General features: G+C 41.5%; 2 protein-coding genes across 5 annotated transcripts in view; one reads left to right on the top strand and one right to left on the bottom strand.

Annotated features, from left to right (window-relative positions):
* Positions 1-27730, bottom strand: part of LOC309812881 (uncharacterized protein) — a 126044-nt gene that overhangs the window by 84726 nt on the left and 13588 nt on the right. The window contains exons 3-4 of one of the 3 annotated variants that reach the window (XR_014295412.1): positions 25166-25259; positions 23866-23956 (exon numbers count right to left, since the gene is read on the bottom strand). Coding sequence is in view for 1 of the 3 variants with exons in the window: in XM_082637163.1 (XP_082493289.1) it covers positions 23885-23956 (72 nt within the window). In the remaining 2 variants the exon portion in view is untranslated. Of the gene's footprint in view, positions 1-14310; positions 14602-23865; positions 23957-25165; positions 25260-27730 lie in introns of those variants that run through there. The other 2 variants (XM_082637163.1, XR_014295411.1) reach the window with 2 other exon arrangements.
* Positions 4716-11746, top strand: TMEM254 (transmembrane protein 254). Of its 2 annotated transcripts, none has more exons than XM_082637144.1 (4): positions 4716-4873; positions 6036-6139; positions 6327-6386; positions 10026-11746. In XM_082637144.1, the coding sequence occupies exons 1-4, from the start codon at positions 4784-4786 to the stop codon at positions 10144-10146; spliced, it is 375 nt and encodes a 124-aa protein (XP_082493270.1). In that variant the 5' UTR covers positions 4716-4783; the 3' UTR covers positions 10147-11746. The 2 variants fall into 2 exon arrangements, with proteins under 2 accessions (XP_082493270.1, XP_082493269.1); XM_082637143.1 differs by lacking the exon at positions 4716-4873 and adding an exon at positions 5020-5258.

Raw genomic sequence — 27730 nt, 5'->3', positions numbered from 1 at the left:
TAAAACAAGTAACTTTGTTATTTATTATAAACTCTAAATAAGGAATGAAGTTTTAAATTGAGAAGAAGTTAAATTTTTTCTTTCCCTCTACAGTGTATAATTTTAATATCTTGCTAAGAAGTCTCTTTCCCTATTCTCTAAGGTTGTAAAATTCTTCTCTCATATTTTCTTTATTGTTTTCAATGTTTAGGTCATTAATACACCCAAAGGGGAGAGAGAGAGAGAGAGATAAAATGTAAAGGAGTGAAAGATTTCTCTGCCAACCCGTAGGGGATGGAGGTCTAGGATACCTGGAGGATAAAAAAAAATTAGCTACTCCTGTTACATGGGGAGCGGGTGAGTTAAATACAAGAGAGAAACACCTTCTGAATCTCCAGCTGACATCTCCAGTTGACTGTGGGTTTCTTATAGATTGACATAAACTACTCACGTCTGAGTAAAGATCTTCTGGCTCCTTCTTCTGGATTCCTTATGTGTGCATGACGGGTTAATGGTAAGACCCTTTGGTCATGGGCTGTACTACTCTTCCCTTTCATAGTAAGAGGAGGCACAGGACGCTAAGTAACTTGCTGGGCTCAGAGAAAAGTGGTGGAAGATATGAAACCTAGCTTCCAATAGTCCTCTGATCCAAGCCATTTTGTCTTCAACAACTTTTATTCTAACATGAGTTACTTTCCAATAACTTCCTCACTGCAGATTTAACACCTGAAGAGAAATACTAAACAAAAATAGCTTGAAATTAGGGAATTTCTTGAAAAGTTTTGGTAAGGTAAAGGCTTGATCAGAACTGTACTTGTGGGGATTTCCCTGGTGGCGCAGTGGCTAAGAATCCGCCTGCCAATGCAGGGGACACGGGTTCGAGCTCTGGTCTAGGGAGATCCCACATGCTACGGAGCAACTAAGCCCGTGTGCCACAACTACTGAGCCTGTGCTCTAGAGCCCGCGAGCCACAACTACTGAGCCCACGCACCACTACTACTGAAGCCCGCTCACCTAGAGCCCATGCTCCACAACAAGAGAAGCCACCGTAAAGAGAAACCTGCGCACCACAACGAAGAGTAGTCCCCGCTTGCCGCAGCGAGAGAAAGCCCGTGTGCAGCAACGAAGACCCAATGCAGCCAAAAATAAATAAAGAAATAAATAAATTTTTTTTAAAAAAACTGTACTTGTGGAAGATTACCCTGTCACTTGTAGGACAAATTTGAAAAAGAGATTATTGAAGTGGTAGAACATACCTCACTTGGGATGACCCAGGGAGGCAGTAAAAATTAAACCATGGTTTTGTAACCAGCAAAGGCTCATGTGCCTGTGGCATAGAAAGCCAAACTCTGGCATCAGGTGTTTGCAGCAAGGTCAGGGTTTATTACAAGTCTCAGAACCACTCCATTTTTTTTTTTTTTTTTGCCATACGCGGGCCTCTCACTGTTGTGGCCTCTCCCGTTATGGAGCACAGGCTCCGGACACGCAGGCTCAGTGGCCATGGCTCACGGGCCCAGCCGCTCTGCGGCATGTGGGATCCTCCCGGACCAGGGCACAAACCCGTGTCCCCTGCATCGGCAGGCGGACTCTCAACCACTGCGCTACCAGGGAAGCCCTGAGTGACGGGTTTTTTAAAGGGGAAGAACAGAGAGGCTGGGATTAATCATCATTCTGTGATATTTCTGTGACATTTCTTAATCATAGTTTGGGGAATCAGGATGTCCCTGGCTTATGATTCTCAGACAAGTGGTCCATGGCTCTGGGGTGTATTAGCTTTTCTCACCCTGGAGAAACAACCTGAGTTTGTACGTTAACAGTGATATCTACAACAGCAATTTTAGTCATCTGACTCTGGTTGATTAGTGTTCAGTTAGTTAGTTCATTAGATTAATGGTCAGATGGGAAAAAGAAAAGAAAGTTTTGGATAGAGAGATTAATCATAAATTCAATTCAGTATCTTGTAATAACCTATAATGGAAAAGAATCTAAAAAAGAATATATATGTATAACTGAATCACTTTGCTGTACACCTGAAACAACATTGTAACTCAATTATATTTCAATAAAAATTTCAAAAATAAAAAAATCATAAATTCAGCAAGGTAACTTGATTTTAGGGGCACTTGGCTTCAGTTTAATCCAGAAAGATGAGATATCATGTTACTTAATCAACAGAACTCTTGACAGATGACTAGATATGAGGGCAGCCAAAGGGAAGAGTCTGGGTGCCTGGAAGAATGAAGATGATATTAATGTAAATAGGGGAGTCTTGGCGAGGACTGACTCTGGATAATAGTGGACTTCTTGTCTGTAAGGTGTGGTGCCGTACCTAGTAAAGGTGACCAGCAGGCAACTGAAGAGAGGCTGAGCCTGGAGAGATTGCTTTAGAGTCATCCGGAGGTGAAAAAGTTCAAAAAGACTGTAAACACAGAGAAGATAATAGGAAACACCTGTATGTAGGGGACAAGCAGTAAAAGAAAAGCTGAGAAAATAGAAGTATTCAGAGAGGGAGGAGAACCAAGAGGGTGATGTGATGAAGAAAGATTAGAACTAGGCAAAGCTGCTGAGCCCTGGTAAACCTGATATTGACAGGCACTGTGGTTTATCTGGGAAATGGACTGTGTCACACATTCTGGAAACCATTCTTTAAAACATACCCAGGGCCTCCCTGGTGGCGCAGTGGTTGAGAGTCCGCCTGCCGATGCAGGGGATACGGGTTCGTGCCCCGGTCTGGGAGGATCCCATATGCCGCGGAGCGGCTGGGCCCGTGAGCCATGGCCGCTGAGCCTGTGCGTCCGGAGCCTGTGCTCCGCAACGGGAGAGGCCACAACAGTGAGAGGCCCGCGTACAGCAAAAAAAAAAAAAAACATACCCAAATACAGTCATGAAAAAAATTAGGAAACAACTTTGGCTGTTTCCATGTCAACTGAAAAAGTTCTGGAAATATCCCATACGTTATATATAGAGTAGTCCTTAAGAGTACTGGAACACTCAGCTACCACCTGACTTCCAGTATACCTACCCATTTACATGACTTCGGGTACTTCTCTGTGCTATTTCCTGTCTTTCAAATGAAGGACAATAGTCTACAGCATAGAGCTGTTTTGAGAATTAAGTGAGCTAATACTTCTAAAACAATGCCTGGAACATAGTAAGTGCTCAATAAATATCAGCTATTGCTTTCACAATAGCTTTTAAAGCCCAGGTGAAACCACCTTTCTCTCCTGAAGTCTCATCAGAACACTTTGGCTTGATGTGCCTACCACCTAGCATTGATGATACAGCACTTAGCACAGGGGCCTGGCAAAGACGCCAAAGGCTCAGTAATATTAATAACCAAAACTTATAAAGCACTATGGGCTGGACACTTTTGTGAGTGCTGAAAGAAAAATGCACAATGTAAGAGCACTTTTGACTGAAAGAAAAATGCACAATGTAAGAGCTACGAGTTGAGTTTATGCAGTGCCTTACTGGGGACTACAGACCAAGAGACAACCTCTCAGATAGCTCTGAGGAGGTAGGGGGAGAGGCCAGCATATATGATTTTGGGTAATGAGCACATGCAATCAAGCACACCTCTCAGTAGAAGGTTACTGCTAGTCAAGAGGAACAGATATCTCAGATAATGATTGTAGTGCTTTTCTAAGTATGGGAAAATGCAAGAATCTGAGTTCATAAAATTTTTTTCCTGAAATATATCTAACCATCTAAGGGCCTGTTTTGCCTGTTTTCCCAAAGCACTGAGTGCGTCATGCTATTCTTCATCCTGAATTCCTTTCAGGGTGTCCTGTAGGTCAGCAACTGCAGTGGCTAATGACTTGCTCCTTGTACAACTGGATGGTGGGAAACATTCTTTGCTTTACAGCGGTTTTATTACAAGTACTAACTCATTTAATTCGCCCAAAAGCTCTGAGGTAGGAACCAATGTATCCCCACTTTACAGATAGAGAAATTAAGGCACAGGTGGGTAATGTAACTAGTGTAAGCTTACACAAAAAGTTACTGGCAGAGCCAGGAGGTAAAAGTAAACCCAGGTATCTGTTCCACAGCCCCTTCTCTTAAGTGCTGTACCATATCAGTCCATACATCTTTACTAATGAAGAGAAAGAGCACTATTTCTATTGACCTGAAACAAACAGACTGCCAAATACTTCTCCAGGAAAGATGGGTTTATTCTGCGATAAGCAAAGAATTACACTTTAGGGTCTGCAACCACAGTGAGCCACAGCACAAATCATGTGCCCCCCCCCGCCCCGCCCAGGGACATTGTTGTTCTTCTTACACTTGTAAGAAGAAAAGGAAGTTGGGAGGGCTATAAAAAACAAAAGGGTCCATGGGTCTTCTTTGGCTGAGTCGTTGCCAGTAAAGAAGACTGGTCTTCTCCCTATCAGCCTCTGCTAACGTCACAGAGTGTGAGAGTTCCCCCTTCCAGTATCCCAAGTCTGTTTAATTGCAGTTTCTATTTATTAATTTTTTTTACATTTCCCACAGAGCACAGCAGAGCTGAAGTTCAAAAATTAGATCCATAGTCATTAAGAGCATAAAGCACCATCTATTCCAACACCATTATCTTAAGCCCCAGCAAGTGACACTCAGTGAGGGCTCTCCCCTGCAAGGTGATAACCAGCCCACCAGGCCAGAGCCGATGGAGATTCGTTTTCAGAGTTCCAGGCCCACAGACTCTTCTTCCTCTGGGGAGGTAGGTGAGAGGAGGGAGGAGTGTTTTCCATGGCCCCGCCCCCATCCTTGCCTTCCTCCAGAGCAGAGGTGGCCTGCTCGGCATTCCCTGGGACGTGCTGCAGCGATGGGGAAGGCAGGAGAAGATGAGACGTACTTCCAGAGGAGCAGTCTGTTCTGGGTCACCGTCATCACCCTCTCCTTTGGCTATTACACGGTAAGGGTAGCGGGCCCTGGGCAAGGCCATGCGAGGGGATAGAGTGCTGCCTTGAGCCACAAGATCCGCACCTACGACCAAGGAGAGGTCGCGCAGGCGCAATCGCGGCTCTCGAGCGCTCTAAGCCAGGGGACTAGACCCAGGAAGAAGACGCAGGCGCAGCCGTCTGCCCGCGCCTTTCGCCTGTGTTGAGATCTTGAGAAACCGGCTGCCCACGCTTTCCCTATATGAAGGCAGGGAATACTCCCCACCCCATGACTCGGTGTCTAGATCTTTCAAGATGGTGGTAGCGAAGTCGAATGCCGGTGGGGCTGCTACCTCCTATTTCCGTACAGCCAAACCCCTGCCCTCGCTGGTCACGGTCCTGGGGCTGGGATATTTCGGGGTAAGGTGTAGCGCGGGGTGCATCTATTTTGGCCCGCCAGGCTCCCGTAGGGCGAGGGGCGCTGTTGAGGGGGGGCGGGGCCTGGCGCTTGCGCGCCTGGCGCTTGCCTAGGTTATCGGCGTAAGCGGAAGGTCGGTGGGCTTGCAAGCTTTCTGCTTGAAAATGTACCTGTCTTTGCGTCCGCACGGTTACTAGGGCTTAGCCAGGTTTGAGTAGAACTCAAAAAGAAGGAGGTCAAGTTGATGGACAGTTCTAGGCCTGCCAAGTCAGGATAGGGCTTACAAAGCAGAATGTTTGAGGCAGTTGGAATTGCTTGGAAAATGGGGGTAAACCTAAAGGATGGGTAGAATTTAATGGGTAAGAAGGGTTAGAGAGGATATCCATGTTATGACATAGATGTGGAATCAAAAAGACAGAGAATCTCTACTGAGAGGAGCAGCGACTTTTGTTTGGTAGACAGAATTCATTTAAAGGATACAGGAAAGATACCCAGAAAAGTAGGTTGGGGACTAAATTGTGTAATTCATTAATAACAGAAGTCAGCCAACCTGTGCACTAAGTCTGATAACCACAGAGTTTCCTCAGCATAAATCTCCCAGTAGAATCGCTTTCAGAAAATAGAAGTAAAGAATGGAAGCCCAGATGACTTAGTTCAGAGTTTCTTTGGTCTGTTTCTGTTTGGTCTGATTCTTATAGAATCAGGATTATTTAATAGCCTCGGTTAAAAATAGATTTAAGTGACCTAATAAGCATTCTGTGCTTCTGGTTCTCTTTCAGTGGATGATCTTCTGGCCTGAGGCTATTCCTTATCAGAGCCTAGGGCCGCTGGGCCCCTTCACTCAGTACTTGCTGGAGCATCATCACACCCTCGTGCACAGTTGGTAAGGAGAGCTGCAGAAATGGGGTGTGGACCCTGCAGCTCCAGTGTCCCTGTAGACCTGGAAGGCCCCTGGTTGCCTTCTAAGAGTGGTGCTAGTTCACATTAAAGCATCTTTCTCTTGGGGGTTTCTGTTTTAGATTTCATCAGCAGAGAACCATCACCTTGAACTAGGCTGACTTTTGTTTCAGGTATTGGCTTGCCTGGCTGATTCACGTGGGAGAGTCCTTGTATGCCATTGTATTGTGCAGGTAAGTGTTTTTAATAGGTCTTTGTCGCTTTTCTCTTGGTATCTAATATAAGTTGAGAGTAGCCACATGTAAATAATTCATGCGCTTGTAGGCCGAGAACACTCTCAGGTAGAGTCGAATCCCCACACCTAATACTGAGCCTCTCTCAGTACTCAGAGGGAGTACTCAGTAAATAGTTAATGAATGAATTCATTTGTGTTAATGAGTCAATTATTTAGTCATTTAATTTAGATGATTTTTCTTCTTTTTTTCAAAAGTCTCTATATAGCCCCAACTAGAAGAAAAGATTAGGAGGCTGGCCTTATAGTTTGAAAAAGAGCTGTATTGACCTAGCCCAATGATTCTCAGCCTAGTTTCACAACTGAATCATGTGAGGAGCCTTCTCAACATTCACTTGTCTGGTTTCCAGGCCCAGAGATCCTAATGTAGTAGCCTTGCTTCAGAGGTAGGAACATGTCATTTTTTCAAGGTCTGTAGGTGATTCTGGGATGCGTTGCAAGCTAAAAGTCCTGCGACTAGACCCTACTCTGCAGTTGCCAGTGCAGGATAATACAATGTGAGAGAACTGAAAAAGCTTTTCTTTACATTTAGACTTTATGTAAGCATACAGAAAGTATGGTGTAATGAAAGAGATGGTTATAGTAATGCCAGATTGCTTTGCAATTGATTTTTTTTCTTCTGGTCAAGATTAATTACCACCTCTGTTTCTGTGGTATTCTAAAAGTGGAAAATAAGATACTTTATTGTTTTAATAATAAAAGTAATTAATATTTCTTGGGTGCACACTATGCCAGACAGTGCTAACTGATTTAAATAGATTATGTTCCTCCACCTTCTGGTTTATTAAACAAGCTGGACTTTCTAGGAGAGGAGGAGAAAGCAGCTTTATTTTTTCGCCCGTCTCCACTCCCCCAAGGATTACTGTCTGTCTCCCACCCTAGCCCTGGACGATATCTGAAGCAGGTCCATAGATTTTCCAGTCACTATTTCATATTATCTGGTCAAGTCCAGTCTATTCATTAAAACTATGAACTTTTATCTAATTCAGAACATCTGTTCTCCTCCAGCTGGGGCTCAGCAGCCTGCTGTGGGGAAGAGGGGGTAGTTGATGGCTTCCCTCTCATTCCAGCTTTGTTCCCTGTTCACTAGCGACAGCTGCCTGTGGCCCCTTGGGGTCCTGGGAGTAGTTAGCGGAAGCAGAGCACAGTCTGCTGGGTGCTGTGGTGGTTGCAAACCCATTGTTGACTCTTTCTCTCCAAAGGAGCCTTGGTGGATTTTTGAGAAACCGCCCATCACTAGGGATCTCCCTTCTGCAGTTCCCTTGATGGTTCCTTCAGACCTCAGTCAGTATGTCACTTGCAGTTTTCCCTTAGGATCTGTAATGGGGGTCGTGGTGGGGGGCAGTTTCCCTTTTATTGAGATCTCTTCTACCCTTTAGTTAGGCCTCTGGGGCGGGGTTGCTTTTAAGCTCACCCATGCCAGTGCCCTTCCACAAGACCTGTAAGGGTCACGATGACAGCTTCCTTATCCGTCCAGCAGGATAAATGCAAGTGCGTGCAGTTCCCTGGGCAGCCATGTACCAGTAGTTAAACGTCTGAGTTAGCTATTAAGCCTCCCCCAAATTACTGGGGACTCTTGTTAGGCTGCGTGGTTCCGTTGAAGCTGTTCTTTGGGCTGACTTGGGATAGGAAGTGCCGCAGCAGTAGTACCTCTGTCTGACGACCTCTTCAGGCTCTCAGTGAGAGCTTAGCTCGGAGGTGTGTGGTCCAGCCCTCCACATTATAGTGTCGGAGTACTTTACACCTATTTTGTTATCGTCGTTTGCAGCCTCTAATGAAAACGAAAAGACTCAAATTGAACATCCTGCTCTCAAGTTCTTTGATAGGCAGTGGGAGAAAAGGCATAGAGAGGTTAGGGCACTATTCTCACGTTCCTGAAATCATTTTTTTATGGTCTAACGTGTTGCAGTGTATCATTGGTGACTGTAAACCAGAATCAATATTCCTTTTGACTTATGAACGTAATACATTTAAGTGAAAGAATCATGAAGACATGTAGAACAATTGGAAGCCCTACCCCACATCCCACTATCCAGCAATAAAAAGAAATTGATGAATTCCATTTAACCAGACATAAGACTGGACTGAACATTCGACTTTATAGCCACCATATCTATATACATATAGATATAAACTCTTGTATAACTTTTTTCTATTGTCATATATGCCTGTTTTCCTGTGTCTATACCTATGAATTTACCTCATTTCACTAGTACATAGTATTCTATTATATAGATGTGCCTTAATGTATTTAACAAATCCTCCTTCTGACAGACTTTTAAGCCTCTAGTTTTTTGGGTTTTTCTTTTTTTTTTTTTTGACTATTATAAATAATGCTGCGTAAACGTGAATTTCTTGTACATCCTGGCCCACTTTGATATATATTTCATTTTTCTATTGTTTGGTGGTAGAATGTATGAATATAGTTGATTCTACTGACCTCACACCTAGTGACCTTGATACATTCATTTTTTAGTTCGAATAGTTCATCTGTTCATCTAATAGTTCATCATTAATAATTTAAAAGATTCCTTTTCATTTTCTAGGTACACAATTGTCTCTAGAAATAAAGACAGTTTTATTTCTTCCTTTCAATTCCGTATACCTTTTATTTATGTTTTTTCCCTCGTTGCACTGGCTAGTACGTCCAGTCCAGTGTCAACCAGAAGTGGTGATAGTAGGCATCCTGGCCTTGTTCCTAATCAAAGGGAAAGCTTTCAGCATTCTGCCTCGTGTTTTTTCTAGAGTTGTGTAGACCTTCTCTGTCAGAATAAAGAAGTTCCATTCTCTTTCTAAGTTTTCTGAGAACTTGTATTGAGAATGGATGTTGAAATTTTCAAATGCTTTTTCTGCATTTATTAAGATGATTATATAATTTTTCTCCTTTAATCTGTTAGTGTAGAAAATTATATATTTTTTACATATATTTTTAAAAATTTTGTTTTAAATTAAAAGTCATCCACATGAGACTTATTTATATACAGATGAGACTGTAGCAAACCATTCACTTCATCTGGGCCATTTTCTTTTGAGCTTGGTGTTAAGCAGTTTAGTTTGAATGGCTGTATAAACAGGTATTTATTATTACCATGTGCCAGGCCCTTTACTAATCACTTTGGATAACTTATCTCAAAAATCATCTCAAAACTTGGTGAGATAAATATTATTATTCCTATTTTTCAGACGAAAAAACTGATTCTGAGAGAGAGTGAGTGACTTGCCCAAGGTCAAGCTGGTAGTTGGCCAAGATAGATTTACATCTGGTCCAAAACACTTGCTTTGAAGCCATCCCAGTGCTTTCTAACCCTATATGCTCATCAGAATCACTTGAGAAACAGTTTCACAATACCATGTCCTAGGCAATAGCCAGATTGCTTCCCAGGGAAGTACCATTCTAAATGCACAAGAAAAACGAAAATAAATAAACTAAGCATTCAAGTTAATAAGCTGGAGGAAAGCGCAAAATAAGTCCCATGAAAATAGATAGAAGGAATAAGTTTTTTAAAAACTATAGAAGACAATAACTCCTGTGAAACCATAACATTAAAATTCTGGTGGATAAATTTTTCTCTTTTTTTAGGTCTAAAGGCATCACGAATAGTTGGACTCAACTACTCTGGTTCCTGCAGACGTTCCTTTTTGGGATGGCGTCTCTCTATTACTTGATTGATTACAGACCAAGACACCATAAACAAACTTAAAAAAGATATCCAAAAAAGCCTGAATCACTATTTTGTACACTTGAAACTAATATAATATTGTAAACCAACTATACTTCAATTTATAAAAAAGAGAGAAAATATAGCATATAAAGTTCCTAGGAGAAAAAAAAGATGTTCAAAAGCTCTCTCTACAGTGACATTCAGCCTCACCTTTTTTGGGGGGTGCTGTGTTTATTTGCTCTTTCTAGAAAGTTATGACCCTCTAGTTATTCATTGTTTCTTCATCTGCTCTGGTTAAACTTGAGTAGATAGTAGGAAAAGATTTTAGCTTCCCAGTTCTGCAGACTAACCTATTTGGCAGAGGGCTTCCAGCTACCTTCTTGCGGTCCTTGGCTGTGTTGGCATTCTCCCTGTCACCTGGTTTAAGCCACATACTAAGTTTGCTTGTTGGGATATCTTTGCTCCTACCTTCTGATTAAAACACCTTACCCTTACCACCACCATCTTATCAGCTCTCCTTTCCCCAAATTTTTTTTCCACCCACCTGGACCAAAATAGAGTGACACTTCCATAACACATCAGTTCCACCCACATTTGTTAGACACCTGTGAGATGGGATCTTCTCCTCCCAGGCTTCCATTTCAGATTATGGAGAAAGATAAGACAAGCAGGTGCCTGGAATGGGGTGGGCCAAGAGGTGACACAGAGGCACAGAGGACATTCTGGGAACCAAGAAGGAATGACTGGGGAATGCTTTCTCTGCTGCTGCCAGCCAGAAGTGATGCTTCCCTCCACTCGGACCCTCCGACATAGTACTCTGTATGTGCAGGGTCTGATGGCCACCTTCAGGTCAGGACCACATCTTAAAGACAGCTTCGTTTTTTCCTCTAGCACCTGTCCCATTGCCTCACACACAGGTGTTCTCTCAGTGTTTACCAAACAAAGGAGGGAAACTCTGATTTCACTTTGCACTTGTTCAGCATCATTCCAATTTTTATCTGAAAGCTGCAGAACCCATTCAGTGTACCCTTGCATCAGAGAAAAGCGCAGGACGGCCCTTGACTGGTACCGCCATGTTTCTGTGGGTCCCCTGGTGGGAAACCCATATCTTTTTCACACTTTCCTATTCTTGGTCACTTTTTCCAGACACTGTAGATGTCTCCCTCCAGTTCTGACTCACTCAGCCATTCCTGTTCTAGAGAGTCTACACCATGGGTTCTCCAACTAGTTACTACCTCTCTCATTCACCTGGTTATAACTTAACTACTGACTGGTTGGGACAGGAGGGTTACTGACTCACCTCAAGGAATCTTTAGGGCTCCTTTCCTGGAGGACCCCCTGCTTGTTCACTAGGGACTAGACCTTATTTTCCTTCCATGACAGTAAGTCATGTTATTTATTTTAAGCAAACACGAGAAACAGTCCCCCTCCCCCCAAGAAAGAGGCCTCAAGTAAAAGCATAACCATGAATGATGATGGACTATGAATTGGTTTTGGTGGAAATCAACTTCTACACATAAATCCCAGTCTTTGTTTCTCTTGTGATTAAGGGGTTATTATTAATGGTGCCAAGGATAATACGGCAGATTACTGAATGAAATGTATTAACTTGAATAAAATGTTGTGAATTGTGTCTCCAATCAAATGCTTTTTTTGGTCAGTTTTGATAGTATTGTCACACATTTGATTCTACTCTTTCTCAAAAAGACTCCATTCTGGAACTTTGTATCAGGGATTTTTTTTCCCACTGATAAAGAAATGCAGAATGCCCTAGTTGTAGAACATATGGTCTTCCTCACGTTTCTAGAGCTGTCTATAGTCCACTTAAGTCCTCCACATACACCAAGTTGTGGGTGGACATGAGCATCTCCTTTCATTACAGGATTGGCCTCCTGTTTCCACTACATTTCATTCAGTGTTTGATGTAGTCTGCAGCAAGTGAAAGGAGTACTCTGATTTTTTTAAATGCCAAAAGTATAAAATGCTGTAATCTTATTTGGGGTATTATCATGGCTTAGAGCAAAAAAGGATCTTAGTGGGCAAATGGTGCAGGTCATTCATTTTATAGACCCATAAGCTGCATCCCAGGGAGGTGAAGTAACCCACAGAGGCCAGACTAACTGGATCTCATGTTCCCCCTCTTCCTTCCCCACAGTCCAGGAGCCTAGAAGTAAGTCTGAAGCAAAAAATAAAAAGAAACAGCTTAGCTTTGTGTTGCAGTCACAGTGGTGATACAGGGGAAACATCTGTGTTGAGTTTGGATGAGAAAAGGCCAGAGGCATCTTGTTGGAAACAACCATGGAGGGCAAACAGACTAAAACCCCAAATACATCAAGGGCAAGTATAATTTGGAAGAACAAAAAAGCAAGGACCAATGGCGGGAACAAAAACAAAAAACTAATGACCTCACAACCTAAAAACAGGCCAGATTTATAAACTAACACTATTTCCTACATTCAACATGTTTATGAGTCCATTGCAATCCAACTCCAAACGTTTTATAAGCCACGGTTTTAAAACAAGTTTTGAGTTTAAGAGGCTATACTCTAGATGTGTAGAGAGGTTCTTTAGCAAAACAACTGGTCATCTGGGAGCCTGTATGTATTTACATGGAGGGCCTGAAAACACCAAAGAAACGTTGGAGACCTGCCTTTAAGGTTAGAGCACAGAATGCAATCACATTGTTATTGTTGCTCAGGGCACTTGCTGGAACCTTAACTAAATCTCTTAGTTGAGCAGCCTGGGTTGTAAATATCATTTTTCCTTTCCTCTTACCAGCACAGACAAAAAAGAATCTAGGGCACCTGAGTAATATATTTGTAAGTCTACGAGACCCTTCTCTCTGCAAGGCTCCTTGTCCACATCGAATTGGAAATTATGGTTCCTTTTTTGTCAACGTTGGACAATGAGAGTGTGTACTTATCATTTCACATTTCTCTTTATGAAGATCTATAGTCTGATTCCACGGTGGACACTTGAAAATCCTATCCAAAATACTGTATTTGCAATTCTATCAACAAACATTTTAAGATGGCTCTTAAGGGACTTCCCTGGTGGCACAGTGGTTAAGAATCCTCCTGCCAATGCAGGGGACACGGGTTCAAGCCCTGGTCTGGGAAGATCCCACATGCCACAGAGCAACTAAGCCCATGCTCCAAAACTACTGAGCCTGTGCTCTAGAGCCAGTGAACCACAACTACTGAAGCCCACGTGCCAGAACTACTGAAGCCCATGCACTTAGAGCCCGTGCTCCGCAACAAGAGAAGCCACTGCAGTGAGAAGCCTGCGCACCACAACAAAGAGTAGCCCCTGCTCTCCTTAACTAGAGAAAGGCCGTGCGCAGCAAGAAAGACCCAACGCAGCCAAAAATAAATAAATAAATAATAAAATAAAATAAATTTATTTAAAAAAATGATGGCTCTTAAGCTTTCTGAATAGGATTGAGTATACTAATTGCTCCATTTCTGTTTATAGTAAGGCATAAAGTTGGATTATGGAAAATACTTTTGGTATACTAATACTGTTCAGGGAAATATTCATGAAAGAACTTTTACTTTTTCCTGTACCAACACATTGCACTGGATGTATGTAGTAAATAAAAAATTACTCAATATAAATTGTCACTGAAATTGAAATCTTGACATTGCTGTAAATAAGAGGAATGACATCTATAATATAAAGTAGAGAAATGTTCCCTGAACCTCGGACATGGAAGGACCACCCTCACAACACAAATCTTCTTAAGCAATAATAACTATGAAACGCCACACCTGGTTACTTTGTTCATTATATTTTTCTCTAATACATATGAGAATAAAGCATACTTTATATCGATACCTAAAATCATCATGCATACTAATGCTACATTCAGCACACTATTAATAATCAAAAGTATTCTACTATCCACTGAGACTGAAGTTGGGATTTACCTGGCTCCAGACACAGGATTTTAGGCACGTCTGTCACCTTCCTGGATCTCAATTTCATCATTAAAAAGAATAAGGGGCTTCCCTGGTGGCGCAGTGGTTGAGAGTTCGCCTGCCGATGCAGGGGACGCGGGTTCGTGCCCCGGTCCAGGAGGATCCCACATGCCGTGGAGCAGCTGGGCCCGTGAGCCATGGCCGCTGGGCCTGCGCGTCCAGAGCCTGTGCTCCGCAACGGGAGAGGCCACAACAGTGAGAGGCCCGTGTACCGCAAAAAAAAAAAAAAAAAAAAGAATAAGAATAATTTTACATTGTGGCTGGGATGAAGATAAAATAGTAAATTTAAATGAAATCATCTATGTAAACCAGCTTTGTAAACTGTAAAATTAATCAAGAGTATAGTTTTTACTGGAAGGTTGGTCATAGATGATGATGTATCCTGAATTTCTAAAACTTGACCATGCAGATGGATTCTGTGAGATCTTGTGAAAATTCAGGTTCTGATTCAGTGAGTGTAGAGTGGGTCCAAGATTCTGCATGTCCAGCAAGCTCCCTGGTGATCTTCAGACCACTTTGAGTAGAAAGATTTTTAGAGAAAATTTAGAATAAGAACCCAATTGGTTTGACCCTGATTTCATGAGGCTTGGGGTTGATTTCTATACATGACAACATGTTTGTGTCAATAAGAAGCACAGCTAAACACCCTCACTGGGAGCTCAGCACTCAAGTGTAAACAATACCTGGAGTCCTGACAATCAGCGAAAAGCACTGCTGTGGGGCTAAAAATGCTATGAATATAACAAAACAGAAACAGACTCACAGATACAGAGAGCAATCTAGTGATCACCGGTGGGGACAGGGAAAGGGGGAGGGACAAGATGGGATGGGGAATTAAAAGGTATAAACTACTATATAAAATAGATCAGCTACAAGGGTATATTGTACAGCACAAGAAATATAGCCAGTACCTTATAATAACTTTAAATGGAGTATAATCTATAAAAATTTTGAATCATTATGTTGTACACCTGAAACTAATATATATTGTAAATCAAGTATACTTCGATTTTTAAAAAGCTGATGAAATTAGCCAATTGGCATATCTGCATACTCCTCCCTCCTTGAGAATAAAAGTTTGGGATTGAGGTCTTTTGAAAGTAAAAAAGAACTCAATATTTTTCAAATATTTATTTTTATTCTAGACACTGATATGAAATACCTAACATCCACAACTCTTTGAGGTAACAATTTAAAGTTGAGGACACTGAGGGGAGATCCCTGCCCAAATGGCTGACTAGCTCAGGCCACTGACTCCTTCTCCAAAGATCAAACTTGAAGAAACAGTAAACACATGAGAGAAGTATGAATTCCTAAAACCAAAGGGAAAATGTAGGGAACGTTCCCCCCCACCATCCCGGACAGAAGACTAGAATTGGTGTAGAGGTGGAGAAAGGGGAGCCTTGGGCAGCAGGGAGAACTAGGTTGGTGGAGAACTTTTCATCTTCTGTTCTTGTCTCTCCCTCAAGTTGAGCAGACAGTTATGGGCCTGACCCTTCAGCAAAGAAGTGGGCAGTAGCAGGGTCCATGGCAGCTTCTCCTGATATTAGCAACACAAAACCCCACTGGGTGATGGGGGAGAGTTCATGAAAACAGGCTGACAGCCCTCAGGCAATCACTCCCCTACACTCCCAATCAAATCACAAGGACTGTGGACTACATTGTTATTTCTTCCTAAAGATTCAAAAGTGAAAACCTCAGGCAAAACAGTGACCAGTGGAATGGTATCAAACAGAGACTCTTAAAGGGTTCTGTGGTTCCTGAATTCTCATCTTTAAATCATTGATTTCAGTGTAGACTAAGGCCTGGCCTTAGCCCTCCCCCAATGCATTATCAGACCTGCTGGTTGATGCCCCAGGGGAAAAGAAGATCACAAGCCCAAAGAACTGGACAGCAGAGAATGACAAGCATAAAGCTGAGCCACACCTGTCATCTGAAACAGAAGTGTTGGAACATAAGGACCCGGAGTCTAAAAATCCTCTTTAAGTAGGACATAAGGAGTTAATAAGAGAATATGTTAACAATATGATATACAAATAAGAAATCACACACAAAAAAAGAACTAGGTGAAAATATTAGGCATGAAAAATAAAATAGTTGAAATAAAGAACCTATTAAATGAAAATAGAACAAGTGAAATAGAATGGATGTAGTTGAAGAAAGAATTTGTAGACTCAAGCTTGTGGATGTCTCACAGTAGGAAAATACAAAACATAAAATACAAAAGAAAAGCCTGGAAATGTGGATGATAAACATAGAAATGCCAACGCCTAGGGGTATTAGTTCCAGTTGGAGAGAAAAATAAAATGGAATGGAAGAAAAATTTGAAGAAATAATGGAGAGAAATTTCCCCCAAATTACCTTATTTGAAATGACTTATAAAGGGCCAAACAAAAGAGATAAGGCATACCAATCCCTAGGCATAACAATAAAATTTGAGAAAAATCAAGACAGAGAAAATTCTAAGTTTCCAGAGAGAAAGAACAGATCACCTCCAAAGGAATGACAATGAACAGACAACAAACAACTACACTGGATGCTAGAAGACAGTGAAAAATAGTTTAAAAGTACTGGGGAAGAATTACTTTGAATGTAGAATTTTATATTCAGCCAAATTATCATTCAAATAGGAGAAAGTGATGGGAAAAAGATTCCCTGCCTTCAAGGGCTCAGAATGTTTGCCACACAAAAAGACCCACATTGAAAACACTTTTGGGAAAAGTCCTTAAATAATAAAAGGGAAAAAAGTCAGGCAATGCTGCCAGAGATATAGGGTAGGGAGGGAGGAGAGGCATCAAAGAAAAATAAAAGGATATAAACAGGCCCAAATTTAAATTATATACATTCTAGCCAATTTCCATGATGGGTATATGTGTATGTGTGTATGGGGTGGAGGGCAGTAGGATAAGTGAACTGGGCATGAGAGTAAGTTGAAATATAGAGCTTCTTCAGTTATGTCGCAATAAACCCACTGTACATTGAACTGTAAATCGAAAATGTATTTAGGGGCTTCCCTGGTGGCGCAGTGGTTAAGAATCTGTCTGCCAATGCAGGGGACACAGTTTCAAGCCCTGTTCTGGGAAGATCCCACATGCCGCGGAGCAACTAAGCCCGTGCACCACAACTACTGAGCCTGCGCTCTAGAGCCCGCATGCCACAGCTACTGAAGCCCGTGCACCTAGAACCCATGCTCCACAACAAGAGAAGCCACCACAATGAGAAGCCCACGCACTGCAACGAAGAGTAGCCCCCACTCACCACAACTATAGAAAGCCCGCACGCAGCAACGAAGCCCAGTGCAGCCAAAAATAAATAAATAAATTTTAAAAAAAAGAAAATGCATTTAATACAACTAACCTACCTAGCCTACCTTAAACATGCTCAGAACACTTACATTAGCCTACAGTTGGGCAAAATCATCTAGTACAAAGCCTATTTTATAATAAAGTGTTAAATATGTCATGTAATTTGATGAATACTGTACTGAATGATTGTGTGGATATGGAATGGTTGTAAGTGTATCAGTTGTTTACCCTTGTGATCTCCTGGTTGACTGGGAGCTGCAGCTGCTGCCATTGCTCAGCATAACCAGCAAACTAGTGGTTACCAAAGGGAGAGGGTTGGGAGGAGGGGCAAAATAGATGAAAAGGATTAAGAGGTACAAACTTCTAGGTATAAAATGAATGTTAACAAGGTTGTAATGTACAACACAGGGAATTAGTCAATATTTCATAATAACTTTGTATGGAGTATACTCTATAAAAATATTGAATGATTATGTTCTACACCTGAAACTAATATAATATTGTAAGTCAACCATACATAAATTTTTCTAAAAAGAACCAAAGTTTGAGGAACTTTCCACTTTCTAACCCTCTAGAGTCCTCTAAAATCTCAATGAACTAGAATTTTTCACCTTGATACAACCTCAGAAAACCCGAGATGAATTAACCTTATCTTTCCTGCTACTAGGAAATGAAATCACCCCAAAAAGATAAGATCTGAAAAAGAGAAAGCTCCCTAAGAGGGAATCTTGCAGGTATTCTACTTTCTAAGGGAAAAGTAATAACATAGCAACCCTCTGAGAGAATTGATAAATAACAAGTCACATTTCAATCTTTTCTATAATGGGTGTTTCCACTTAAGAGCAAAAGGCAGCAGGGTGTAATGGAATAGCACCCTTGGCTTTTTTTTAATCTCTTTTTTTTAACATCTTTATTGGAGTATACTTGCTTTACAATGTTGTGTTAGTTTCTGCTGTGTAACAAAGTGAATCCGCTATATGTATACATATATCCCCATATCCCCTCCCTCTTGAGCCTCCCTCCCACCCTCCCTATCCCACCCCTCTAGGTGGTCACAAAGCACCAAGCCGATCTCCCTGTGCTATGCGGCTGCTTCCCACTAGCTATCTATTTTACATTTGGTAGTGTATATATGTCCATGTCACTCTCTCACTTTGTCCCAGCTTACCCTTCCCCTTCCCCGTGTCCTCAAGTCCATTCTCTATGTCTGCATCTTTATTCCTGTCTTGCCCCTAGGTTCATCAGAACCATATTTTTTTAGATTCCATATATATGTGTTGCACCCTTGGCTTTTGAGTGACAACTATGTTCAAATTGTTACCCATTACTTACTAGGAATATTACCCTAGATAAATCTCATGTCTTTGAGTCCCAGTGTCTACTCCCTTCTTGTTTTGTTTATTTCCTTTTATCTCCATCTCCCTGCTGCCCCCACTTCCAGGCAACAATTCCAAGGTGTTTGCTGTGCCTGTTCTTTGAAAATGTACACTGTTGTTTTGTGAGCAAGTATTTCTGATTTAAATGAAATTGCCATATGTCAGTTGCTACTAAACTTTGGCATCTTGAGAAGGACTCCCAGGACAGTGTGAGTTTGGTGACTTAATCTGATTTCCAGTTAATTTTTGACAATTTGCCAAAAAAGAGCTGAGTTGCCCACATTCCCTGTTGCTCCCTTGGAGGGGAAAAAAATAATCTCTAAGACAGTGCGAGAGCCAACTGGAACTCACAAGGCTTTTGAACAAGACAGGAAACAATAGAAAAAGAAAGTCCAGGCTGGCCAACTAGTATAGCTCATCTTGGATGCCTCCAAAAATCTGTCTTATCTTTGTTCAACTTAGCCAGAATTGCATTTAACTACACAGGATATGAGACCAAATGATGTCTGTGGTCAACTCGTAATTAGAATGCTGGAACGGACTGCAGAAATCTTCAGATAGACACCCCCCACCATCATTTTACACTGGGAGAAACTGAGCGCCTACAAAGAAAGGTAACCACCAATGTCACACAATCAATTTGCTGTCAGACCTGGGTCTCTGACTCCTTGCTATTTCACCAAGCTGCCTGTCAGCAGTATTGGATGAAACATCCAAAGTAATGTTCTCAACAGCATGGCTCACCTCCCAAATATTTTACAAATATTATCCAAGAAAGATGCATTAAGAGTGAGAGTAGTTTCCATCATTGTTGTTAGTGGCCCTAAACCCCTACATCCTGTTCATGTTACTGGCCCCTGCCTTTGATACTGTATCCATAGCAATGTACAAATATTGTAAACATTCTGCAGACCTAGGGGTGTTCTTGCCATTGGTTAAAGGTGCAGCAGTAATACATTGCACATGTACACCGAAAAGGTTATTTATAGCATTTATGAAGCTTTAACGTCTGCATAGCAAAAGAATTTGCTGGGCTTATGTTCTGGGTATTACAGAATATTTCCTAGGAAACTGAAAATAAATATATTATGAAATTTCAATTTTGAAACATATTTAGTATTGTCCTGGCATCCTGTAATGGCTGTTGCAAAACACACTGTAGGCCAGAGACAGGCATTCCTTGTGTAAACCCACTAAATCCTTTGAATCTGCAGGAATCCCACAGAATGTTGCTTCTATGTTAATAATAATAAGAGTAACATTAATTGAACAGTCAGTGGGTGGCCAGGCATTATGCTTAGAGCCTTGTTTGCATTCTTTCATTTAATCCTCACTTTAACCCCTAGGACGTATGCCCTGGCATCCCATTTTCCCAATTAGAAAACTGAGGCCTAATGAAATTAAGTAGCTCATTAACAATCAGAGCTAGTGAGGGGTAGAACCAAGAGTCAAGAGATAGCTGTGACTCCCAAACCTATGTTTGTTACATGTGTGTTTGTTGCCTATTGGTTGTAAATTACAGATGCAACCATAGCGTAAAATCTCTCTGGCATCCATACATTCACAGTGAAATATTTTGCTCTGTGAAATACCTATTTAAAGTGGACTCCACCATCTAAATCCTTGTGTAGAAATCATTTGAATTCTACTTCAAGTAAGCAATCCATTCAAATATCCCTTTGAAATGGCATCTGGAAGGAAAAGATGTTTCCATCTGAACGTGAGTCTAACCAGGGACTGGTTAGAGAGGCCTCCTCTGAAACCACTGGAGCTTGGCCTTAGAAAGATCACAGTGATGCTTCCTGATTAATTCAAGAGGGGGAGGGGAAGAGGCTAGATCAGGAGCACAGAGCTAGTGAGCTGGGTAGGAGGGCTGTTGTTGATGATGCTATGAGGCATCATCCAAGGTCAAGTCAGTGGCACTGAGGGCTTCTGGGGGTGGGGGTGGCCAGGCCCCTCGCCTGATCAGGTACACATGCTGTTTTTCTGGAATCACTGTGGGGAAGATAGCTCCATTCAGGACAGCTATAACTGTCCCCAGGGGTACCACTTCTGGTGTGACGATACATCCAGACTAGGTGGAGCAGGTAGGGAAATGGGCATTGGCCTTTAGGGCCTGTGAGACCAGGCATATTCAAACAGCATCAGGATGGAGATTAAGAGGCCAGTGGGACTAGTGAGGGCTGGGCAACCAAAGGGCTGTGCTGAGGAATGGGGCGGAGCTGAATCATCCCAGTGACATTGGGGTGGGGGGAGGGGACTGTCTTGTAAAATGCAGCAAGGAGAACTCAGCCTTCATTATTCGGAAGTTCTAAAATAGAGGTTTTTATCCCAGCATCCATGGGTGAGTCAATGAACCTTTAACATTATCTGGGATCCAAAGAGACCCAGCAACAGACAGCCTGGGGCCTCCAGGAATTGTTCTTTGGGGAGAGTGGGGGGCATTGGTGGATGCAGTATCAAAGCTCTCAGATGCACTAAGGAAAATGGACTTAGTGAATGAGATTGGAAGGCAGGGGACTTGCCTGGTGGTCCAGTGGGTAAGACTCCGTGCTCCCAGTGCAGGGCGGGGTGGGGGAGGGGGGCCTGGGTTCGATCCCTGGTCGGGGAACTAGATCCCACAGGCATGTTGCAACTAAGAGTTCACATGCCACAATTAAGTATTCCACATGCCGCAGTGGGGATCCCACGTGCCGCAGCTAGGACCCGGCACAGCCAAAATAAATAAAAATATAAATAAATCTATTTAAAAGGTTGGAAGGCAGAAGAAGGGAGCAGCTGCCACCTAATTAGCCATGCAGCCTTGAGCAAATCTTTTATTGATACCTCTTGAACTTGGGTTTCCTCATGAGGCAGTTAAACCTGAGATTTATATAAGGTACCAGCTTTAAAATTCCATAAAATTCCAAAAGCACTATCCACTCGTGAAACAATTTACTGGGAGAAATAGTGAGCTTCCTGTCACTGGAAGTATTCAAGAAGAGTGAGAATAGCCACTTGTCTCGTATGCCATAGAAAGAATTCCTATATTAGGTAGGAAGTTAAGATTTGATTTTGAGTAATAAAAACAACAAAAATAATAATAGTTAACATTGATTGAATACATAATATGTGCCCAGCACTGTTCTAGGCATTTATACACATCTCATCTGATTCTCTCAACAAGCCCAAGAGTCATGGGTAATATTAACATCCCCATTTTACAGAGGACACTCAGATCAGAGACGCAAGTTACCAGAGATCTCACGTCTAGAAAGAGGTAGAGCTGAGGTTGGAGACCAGGTTTCTCTGACTCCCCCAAGTCTTAACCACTGCCCAGTTCTGCCTTCAGCACCTGCTGCAGCCAGGATAGGCATGCCTTCTGCCGGCCTGGGCTCTGAGTACAAGGCAACGTGACTGCCTCCAACTTCATCTTCCTCCAAGGTGGGCAATTGAGTATGGAATGCAGACAGCCAGCTTGCCAACAAGGCTGCTTTCCTAAGGCTTGTGACGCGAGCAGAAAGGAGCTGCCATCACTGCTGAGGACCTCAGCTCCTCTGGTCTCCTTACACCCACCACTTCATTTTGCAGAAGAGGAAACGAATGCCCAGAAAGTGTGAGCTAACAACCCAAACAAACACAGCAAATAAGCAGCAGAGCTGGGAAACAGCTACCTTGAGCCTTAACTTCCAGGCCAGTTCTCAATGTCATTCTGTTTTTTAGCTTGTTAACTCACACACACACACACACACACACACACACACACACACACACACACACACACAAACACACAACATAAGAGCTGTGAGTTGAGTTTATTTACTGTCTTACTGAGGACTGTAGCCCAGGAGGCAGCCCCTCAAATTGCTCTGAGGAACTGCTCTGAAGAGGTATGTGATTTTGGAGAAGGGATATGTACAATCAAGTACACATCTCTGTAGAAGGTTGCTACCAGTCACAAGGATCAGATATCTCAGTTAATGATTTTAGTACTTTTCTAAGCATGGGACAGTGCAAGAATTTGGGTTCATAAAAATTTCTCCTGAAAATATGTAACTACCTGAGGGCCTGTTCTTGCAGTTTTCCCAGAGCACAGAGTGCCTCATTCCTAAGCTTCACCCTGAATTCTTTCCAGAGTGTGCTATACGTCAGTAACTGCAGTGGCTAGTAACTTGATTCCTGTAGAACTGGATGGCAAGCAACATTCCTTAGTTGGCAAGTTAATCCCTATGACCGTGGTTGCTTTCATGTCCCTCAGTTTTGAGATCTGATATATACACATTTTTTTCTGATGAAGGCCTATAGATCAGGCACAACAAATTAGAGATTCACAAGAGTAGCAATTATTTAAAATTAAATCAAAAAGATACATGCACCCCAGTGTTCATTGCAGCACTATTTACAATAGCCAGGACATGGAAGCAACCTAAATGTCCATCAACAGAGGAATGGATAAAGAAGATGTGGTACATATATACAATGGGATATTACTCAGCCACAGAAAGGAATGAAATTGTGTCATTTGCAGAGATATGGATGGACCTAGAGACTGTCATACAGAGTAAGGCAAGTCAGAAAGAGAAAACCAATATCGTATATTAATGCATAAGTGTGGAATCTAGAAAAAATGGTATAGAGGATCTTATTTGCAAAGCAGAAATAGAGACACAGATGTAGAGAACAAATGTATGGATACCAAGGGGGAAGCGGTGGGTGAGATGAATTGTGAGATTGGGATTGACGTATATACACGACTATGTTTAAAATAGATAACTAATGAAAACCTATTGTATAGCACAGGGAACTCTACTCAGTGCTCTGTGGTGACCTAAGTGGGAGAGAAATCCAAAAAAGAGGGGATATATGTATATGTACAGCTGATTCACTTTGCTGTACAGCAGAAACTAACACAACATTGTAAAGCAACAATACTCCAATAAAAATTAATTTACAAAAACAAAAAAAAGTTAAATTCTCTGGCTCTTCTAAAAATTCTAATCTAACCTTGCCCCACACAACCAAATTTCCCTCTTATTGATCCTGAATCGGCATTTCTCCCCCTTTTCGGCAAATTTCTTCACTAACATTGACCCAAAAGTACATATCCCAGCTACTAACCTTTTTCCGAGCCATCACTCTAGCAGAATTCCCTCCCAAATCCTCTCTTCTTTATCTGGGCAGATTGGAAATTCAGTCTCAAGTGGCAACCCTGAGGAGACAGCAATCATTTGAACATTTAGTTTACAAACTAAATTTATACCTCAGTCAGAAATGTGAAACCCCACTCCCTCCCCATTTAAGCTTTACAACAACATACAAAATTTTCATTATATTTTAGATTTACAAAGGAATAAAATCTGAAGACTGGTTGGAACAGTTTAGAATTCTGCACTCATCTATATCTCTTAGTCCTAGGAAACTGAGTTAAAGCAGAATTGTTCCAGAGCTAAGATATTTGCATATACCTTCTTTTCTCTTTTCCTTCCTTCCTTTTTCTTTTTTCTTTTCTGTTCTATTTTGGTTTTGTTCCTTCTTAGTCAAGTTCAGTGGTGTTCAAATTTTGGTTGCAAAATTCTCAATTTAAGTGTGGGTTTTTTTATAAAGGATGTTCAAGGCCTAGGTAAGTGTAGGTCACACGCTAGTTTGGGATAGCCTGAGGGACGTCCGCAGTGAAGAGCAGCCTTTGGAGTCCAGTGTGACCTTGGGCAGGTTTCTTATCTGTTCTCAATCCCATTTGTAAAACGGGGGCGATGAAGGTGGAAACAGTGGGTCCCAGGCTGTTCCACCTTGATCTCTGGCACCCACTCCCTATCTCACTCAGAGGCAGTTAGATTGTCCTCGGCATCATTTCCTCAATCTGCATCATGGTCACCTCCACCAGGTCCTTCACACTCAGGGACTGTGTCCTATGCTGGGTCTCAAAACTCTGTTCTCCACTTTCTCAGGGATGAGGGAGCTCTCAGAGTTTGGGGAGGCTAGGCCCAGCCCCTCTTCTCCCTTAACACTCAGCACGTTTTCTACACAGTCTCCCCAGCTGGGCCTTGTTTGCTCACCTCTGGTCCCTCCCAGTCTTGCTCTCTCGTCTGCTTCCCACCGCCCTGCTAACCTCCTGGCTGCTAACCTCCTGGCTGGACTTGGGCAAGGCCCTTTCTCTGGACGTCAGTTTCCTCTTCTGGACAAAGATGAATGTGGCTGCAACAGGAGTTGTTACTGCTATTACAAATGTATCCTGTGCTTGTTGTGAAACATCAAATCATTCAACAATGAGAATGTCTAACATAAAGTTCCCAGTTACATTAATACCCTCACTCTCATCCTAATCCCTGTGCATGTGCATTCTTCTAGATTTCAGCTATATATATATATAATATATATATATAAATAAACTAGTGTATAATATACATGCACACAGACTCACAGACATTCTGTTGTTCATGATGAGACTGTATTATGCACATCTTTCTGCAACTTGCTTTCTTTATTCAACAGTAAATCTTGGAGGTAATTCCATGCTGGTGTACATAGATAGAATTCATTCATTTAATTAATTTATTTATTTACTTACAGTAAGTATTTATTTACTTACAGTTTTATTGACATATAGCACTGTATAAGTTTAAGGTGTACAGCATAATGATTTGACTTACATATATCATGAAATGATTATTGCAATAAGTTTAGAGAACATCCATCATCTCATATAGATTCAAAATTAAATGGATAGAGAAAAAAATTTTTTCCTTAATGAGAACTCATAGGATTTACTCTCCAAACAACTTTCACACAATATATAACATACAGCAGTGTTAATTATATTTATCATGTTGTACATTACATCCTTAGTATTTATTTGTCTTATAATTGGGATTTGTACATTTTGACTACCTTCATCTAATTCCCCCTCCAACCACCCCCCATGTCTGGTAACCACACATCTGATCTCTTTTTCAATGAGTTTCTGTGATTGGGTTTTTTGAACTATAATTGACCTACAACACTGTATTAGTTCCTGTTACTCAACATAGTGACTTGATATTTCTATACATTTCAAAATGAACACCATGATAAGTCTAGTTGTCATCTGTCACCATGCAAAGATATTACATAATTATTGACTATATTCCCCACACTGTACATTTCATATTGTTGCAGTAAAAACAGAAATGAGACATTTCTTTTCTGATAAACAAGTAAAATAAGGAAACAATGAACAGGCTGGGGAAATAGCATAAACAGGCCTAAAAGAGTTAAGCAATCCTGGTTATTCTTTAGCTGTTACTACTAACAAACACTTGTAGCTAGATTTGTTCTTCACAAAGCTGATTACTCTCTGACTCCATATGAATCACCCTTTGCACCTGGCATTTCTTCTCCCCCTATACTCCCTTGTAGCACTCTTCATTTCAGAAAGAAGGTCACTGGCCAATAACTTTAGGGACACCAGACCCCAGTGATGAGCCACCTGACGCCAGCTTTGGCCATGAATTTGCTGAAGAAAAAAAATGCAAGTCCTTCATTGCTTTGAGCCTTATCACCTACCTGCACACCATGAGCCCCAGGATAGAAACCTCTCTTTATTCCTAGAAAAGGGGGGGGCGCAGTTCTTGAGGTGCTAGCCTGCTGTTACCCCCTTTGCCAGGCAAAGATTAAAGCCATTTTCCTCATTACTCCAAAACTCGGTCTCCGTATTTCTTTTTGGCATCGGTGCACAGAGAGCCAAGACTTTTGGCATCAATACCTGCCACTCATTTATTCTGCATCTGGAAGTTTGTACCTTTTACCCTCTCTCCTATTTCTTTCCTCCCCCAACCCCCATCCCCTCTGGCAACCACCTTTTTGTTCTCTGTATCTATAATTCTGCTTCTATTTTGCTATATTTGTTCATTTGTTTTGTTGTTTAGATTCCACATATACGTGAAATCATACAGTATTTGTCTTTCTCTGTCTGACTACTTTCACTAAGCATAATACCCTCTAGGTGGATCCATGTTGTCACAAATGGCAAGATTTCATTATTTTATGGCTGAGCAATATTCCACTGTGTGTGTGTGTGTGTGTATACACACACATAGATATATATCATATCTTCTTTATCCATTCATCTATTAATGGACACTTAGGTTGCTTCTGTATCTTGGCTACTGTAAATAATGCTGTAATAAACACAGGGGTGCATGTATCCTTTCTAATTAATGTTTTTGTTTTCTTCAGATAACTACCCAGGAGTGGAATTGCTGGATCATGTGGCAATTCTATTTTTAATCTTTTGAGGAATCTCTATATGGTTTTCCATAGTGACTACAGATTCAGTGCAACACTTATTAAAATATCAAGAGCATTTTTCACAGAACTAGAACAATTAATTCTAAAATTTGTATGGAAACACAAAGACCCAGAATAGCCAAAACAATCTTGAGAAAGGAGAACAAAGATGGAGGTATTATGTGCCCTGATTTCAAACTATACTACAAAGCTACAGTAATCAAAACAGTGTGGTATTGGCACAAAAACAAACACATAGATCAAGGGAACTGAATAGAGAGCCCAGAAATGAACCTACACAATCTATGTCAAAGGAGGCAAGAATATACAATGGAGAAAAGATAGCCTCTTTAAAAAACGGTGTTGGGAAAACCGGACAGCTACATTCAAAAGAATCAAACTAGACTACTCTCTCCCACCATGCACAAAAGTAAATTCAATACGGATCACAGACTTAAATGTAAGACTCGATTCTAGAAGAAAACATAGGCAATAAGCTCTGTGTCATCAGTATTAGTAAATTTTTTTTTTGGATATGTCTCAGGCAAAAGAAACAAAAATAAACAAATGGGACTATATCAAACTAAAAAGCTTTTGCACAGTGAAGGAAACTATGAACAAAATGAAAAAGCCACCTACGAATTGGGAGTAGATATTTGTAAATGTTAATATCCAAAATATATGAAGAACTCATAGAACTCAATAGCAAAAAACCAAACAA

This window comes from Mesoplodon mirus (assembly GCF_964341445.2).
Source record: "Mesoplodon mirus genome assembly, chromosome: 2".
In the NCBI taxonomy this organism is placed as follows: Eukaryota; Metazoa; Chordata; class Mammalia; order Artiodactyla; family Ziphiidae; genus Mesoplodon; species Mesoplodon mirus.
The sequence above is the reverse complement of the archived record's forward strand: the minus strand, read 5'-3'. Positions and strand labels throughout refer to the sequence as shown.